Source organism: Ursus arctos, chromosome X, assembly GCF_023065955.2.
Source record: "Ursus arctos isolate Adak ecotype North America chromosome X, UrsArc2.0, whole genome shotgun sequence".
Taxonomy (NCBI): domain Eukaryota; kingdom Metazoa; phylum Chordata; class Mammalia; order Carnivora; family Ursidae; genus Ursus; species Ursus arctos.
In genome coordinates, this window is record NC_079873.1 from 117,745,908 (window position 1) to 117,750,574 (window position 4,667).

A 4,667-nucleotide genomic window follows, 5' to 3' on the forward strand; every position below is an offset into this window, starting at 1 on the left:
GTCCACTTAGCTGTTGGTTTCTTGTATCATTTTAGCTAAACACAGGAGAGGTTTCTGCTCCTGCGATTGAAAGCAACCTATGCAAATTGTGTTCACCATGGCAAGTAAAAGAGCAAAGACAAGATGCATTTGGAAATAGCAGAAATTGTACCAGCCGGCAACGACCACTTTTCACAATCACTATGCCCATAGCCTGACATCTTCTCTTAAAAAGGCAATATTCTTATGAGATTTGGATCTTAGTGTGAAGAACGTCCATTTCCCAGCACTTCCCCAGGGTGCCCAGACTCCACTTTTTTTTTTTTGTTATTTATTGATTTTTTTATTATATTATGTTAGTCACCATACAGTACATCCCCGGTTTCCGATGTAAGGCTCGATGATTCATTAGTTGCGTATAACACCCAGTGCACCATGCAATACGTGCCCTCCTTACTACCTATCACCGGTCTATCCCATTCCCCCACCCCCCTCCCCTCTGAAGTCCTCAGTTTGTTTCTCATAGTCCATAGTCTCTCATGTTTCATTCCCCCTTCTGATTACCACCCCTTTCTTTATCCCTTTCTTCCCCTACTGATCATCCTAGTTCTTATGTTCCATAGATGAGAGAAATCATATGATAGTTGTCTTTCTCTGCTTGACTTATTTCACTTAGCATTATCTCCTCCAGTGCTGTCCATCCCAGACTCCACTTTTAACAATTAAGAGACTGCAGAGCAGCTGTGAGAGGGAGAAGGGCTCTCTCTGCACTTCTGCAGGCGGGTACCATGGAGGGTGCCAGGCGGGAAGCCCTTCTCCCTTGAGGTCATGTATCCCTTCAAATCCGTATTTTGAATTCTTTGGGTAAATACCTAGTACTGCAAATGCTGGTTCATGACGTAGTTCTAGTTTCACTTTCTGAGAAACTGCCATACTGTTTCGGAAGGGTTGCAGTTTTCTCATTAATGGGACATGTTTCTTGTTGCTCCTCAGGAAGCGATGAGTGAGAAAGGAGAGGAGTCCGCTGTTGGGCCCAAAAGCCAAGTGAAAAGTCCTGGGAAATCCATCACTCCATCTCCAAATAAGAAAAGGCTGAGCATGCGGCTGCTGTCGGTGGAGGAGGAAGGAGAGGGACCATCCCACACCTGGGGCTCAGCCGTTTCCATGGAAGATGGTGAGAATGCCAGGCCTCCCCTCCCCTCCCTGACCTGAGCCAGGGTAGCCTGGCCTCTGGCTCCTCCACGCCACAGGAGCAGTTCCCATCAAGGTCACTGGCTTTTGGTGATGCTGCCTTAATTTCTCAACCACGCTGGACCAGGTGGTCACTCTGTCCTTCATGGAAACATTGCTGGCTTCCCAACCACTTGACTCTACTGGTTTCTTCATAGAAAGATACACCCTCATTCTCCTCTCTGTCCTTCCTTCTCTCCTCCTAACACCGTCATCATTCCAGAGTCCCACCATTACACTGTCCCTCATCGCACACCACCTCAGGATTCAGCAAGCTGCTCCCCTGGCTTCTGAGCTTGCATCCTGCTTTTCCACCTGACCCCATAGAGCTCATGGGTTCCCGTGAACTGAGAGTGACTGTGGCCACACAGAAATCAGACCATTACATGCATATCCTGAAGCCCGTCATCAACTCCCCTGAGCGCTCAGAACAGTGTCTGAGCTCCCAACACTGGTCTCCATGCCCTGCATGACCTGGCCCTGCCATCCTCTCCTGCCATCATGTGTCCTCTCTGTGACCTTCTTGTTCTCTCTCCCTCTGAACTGTGCTCCATGGCCCCGGCTCGTCCCCTCCTAGGGATCCTGCCCTGTCCTCCCGGCAGCTAGAACTCCTCCTCTGCCTGTGCACGGGCCACCTCTGTCTCCTGCTCCCGGCTCTGCCTAGGGGTCACCTCCTCAGAGGGCCCTGCCTGACCACACCGTCATGGAGGCTTCCCTCCTGCTCTCACTCACAACCCTGCTTCCTTCCTTCCTCACATGAATTCAAACCCTCTTATCACCTTTGTTCATTGTGCATTTACCCGCTGACGTCCACAGAGGTTATACATTCCAAAAGGAGAGGGTTTCTTCTGTCTGGTTCATGGCTGATCCCCACTGTTGGCTTGATGCTTGGCACAGAGGATGAGTGAATGAAGTAGACGTGTCCAACTGGGAGTGCCAATATTCATTTTTGAGACAAAACCCAGATGACAAAGATCCATTTGCTGACTGGGATTTCTAGTGACGGAGTGCCAATATCAGGCATCCTGACATCAAGTGACACATTCAGCTTGCCACCTCGTAGAGGGCATCCAGGTGACATGAAGTCACGAGCGCCAGGGCTCTGTGAATGTTTGCTAATTGGTTACACTGTCCACGTCTGTCTCTGGGTATGCGTAGTGCCAAGAAGAGCTGCCTTGCTGTATTATCTTTCCTGAGGTCAGAATTTCAGGTCTGATACAATTATCTGGTATATTCACCTGCTATGAAATGAAAATTTTAGAGACTGTGGAGCCCATGGATGTGGGGGGGGGGGGTCGCTGAAATGCACGTCATTGCAGCTCCACGGTCAGTTAGGTTTCTGGGTGCACCTGTCGTTCACAGTACCCACGGGGAGGGGAGGGAAGGTGGTCTATCCCCCCTGCTGGCTTCTGGTCAACATCTGTTCCTCCAGAGCTTCTGAATATGGCAGGAGACGGTATTCCACACGGTAAGTTGGATTGTTTGTCTCAGGACTTGACCAGCGTCAGCAAGGGTGGGCTGATTCACAAAGCTGGTGGTCATGCCCTGGTGGGAGGAATCATTCCCAGCTGTCTCTCTGCAGATGACCTCAAGGTCACAGCAACGTCTGTGTCTGGAGATATGCCAGATCAACTGCCGATTCCGGTGAAAATCAATACGGAAATCAAAGAGCAATTAAAGATGGAAATTCGACAGCTTGGAGGAAGTAAGTAGAATAAGCACTTCCGTCCATGAAACCACAGGAAGTCTTTCCCATTCTATGATTCAGACTAGATTCAACCAACCTCTTGAGGCTCATCCTTTGCCAGAATTGGATTTTCACAATTGGAATGGCTCCTCTTTATTTTGACTGAAATGTCCCCGTAAACCTTTTTGTCTTGTTCCCTTGTATTTCTTAAGTGGTTACTGTGTACCAGATTCCACTGGTGGCTGTGTCCGGATGTCTGAATGTAAGCATGGAAAGCACAGGTTCTCTGTAACGTTCTAGCCCTTGAATGATCGCTGAGACTCCAAGATTGACTTCTACCTCCCCTTTGTACTTTAGAGATGTTGAAGGTTTTTTTCTCTACATATCCCCAGAATATGAAAAAATCTCCAAATTGCTTGAAGGGGTGCAAGGACCTCCAGAAGTGCAGAAAAAATTTGTTGTGTACGCCATGAAGGAAGCGGCAAGGTGAGTGTGGGAGGAACTGTGCAGTATGTTTCCTGGCGGGGCCAGTGCGCTGCTGGGTGAGGGGTGGGGTCGGGCCTGCCTGGCGTTTCTCAAACCCTGGTCCTCACTCACAGTTCACGTTGTCTCCAGTTATTTAGATTGATAGTGTTTGAGTCTCTCCTTCTTCCAAGCTTGAAGAGCCTTCTGTTCACACCCGAGTTTGAGGTGGACCTTGACCCTGAACTGGCCCTCTGAATTTGCTGGATTGTCCCTTGCCTTGCAGATGTGTTTTCTGTTCTCCTATAAACTGAGGCTCTCTTTCCATTTCTACAGAGCCTCCTGCATCATAGGTCCTTTGGATATCCTTTGGTTAATGACTTGTTTCTCTATTTTCAGATTTAAGAGACAAGACTTAGTACGTCGCCTTGGGAATTTAGTAGAAAAAATAGAATATGAGGATTTCTCAACAAAGATGAAGACTCCCAAGTCTTCTAATCCTATTACCGCAGTGATCATTGAGAAAGCATAACCAGTTGGCCATCCTGGAATGCTACCGGATATTGTTGATGCCTCCGAGCACGAGTTAGCTACGAAATTTTCTTCTTCAGGCTATGAAACACCATTGAAACTTTAATGTTATAAATTCCTGTTAGTAAAGTTTGATTTGGCAATGCATTTAAAAGGATAATTTGTTGTTCGTTTGTTTGTTTTCCCCTGAAGAGGGGGAATGCCGTTAAGTCATGGGTTGACACTATATCCTAGCTCCTCAGCAGGTCACAGGCCTGTCGCTGGTGTTTATAGCATCTTCTACACTAGCAATTTCTTTTTTTAAATTTTACATTTTAAGTAATTTCTACACCCAACATGGGGCTCGAACTCACAACCCCGAGATCAAGAGTCCGTGCTCCACTGACCGAGCCAGCCTGCACCCCATACACTCTCCATTTCTTTTCCTTTTGCCTGAGACAGCCCCTCCGCTGGTCATAAGGCTTGGCCTGAGCAGATGACTCACACCTTCCTTACCAGTGGACCCGACCATTAGCTGTCCTGCCTCCACTGAGTTGTTTTAATTTTCCTTTGACTTTAATCACAACCATGAGCGTGCTGAGAAAAACCCACACATCGTGGACATAGTCCTCCTCAGGGTCTCGTGTCGTTGCAGCCCTGTGTCCTTACCAGTCGGGTCCCATCTCCCCACGCTGTGCAGGAACGCCATGTTTGCCTGATGACTGAGGGAGAGGAGCACTCCGGCCTGAACCCTTGGCAGTGTCTGTTTCCATTTCAATGGAGTCATTGTTAGGGCTCT

At 48.2% G+C, this 4,667-nt stretch overlaps 1 protein-coding gene across 1 annotated transcript; it reads left to right on the forward strand.

Moving 5' to 3' along the window:
• Positions 1-978: 978 nt before the first annotated feature.
• On the forward strand, positions 979-3,890 carry LOC130542876 (cancer/testis antigen family 45 member A10-like). The gene is made up of 4 exons (XM_057307762.1): positions 979-1,153; positions 2,792-2,914; positions 3,289-3,382; positions 3,758-3,890. Exons 1-4 carry the CDS (start codon positions 979-981, stop codon positions 3,888-3,890), a joined length of 525 nt encoding a protein of 174 aa, XP_057163745.1.
• Positions 3,891-4,667: the final 777 nt, after the last annotated feature.

What these genes read in the sequence shown, in the direction of transcription:
- LOC130542876 (XM_057307762.1), top strand. Translation starts at nt 979, where the DNA reads ATGAGTGAGAAAGGAGAGGAGTCCGCTGTTGGGCCCAAAAGCCAAGTG. An exon ending in AATTCGACAGCTTGGAGGAA is followed by an intron (nt 2,915 to 3,288) that starts GTAAGTAGAATA and finishes ACATATCCCCAG; the next exon opens with AATATGAAAAAATCTCCAAA. An exon ending in GCCATGAAGGAAGCGGCAAG is followed by an intron (nt 3,383 to 3,757) that starts GTGAGTGTGGGA and finishes CTCTATTTTCAG; the next exon opens with ATTTAAGAGACAAGACTTAG.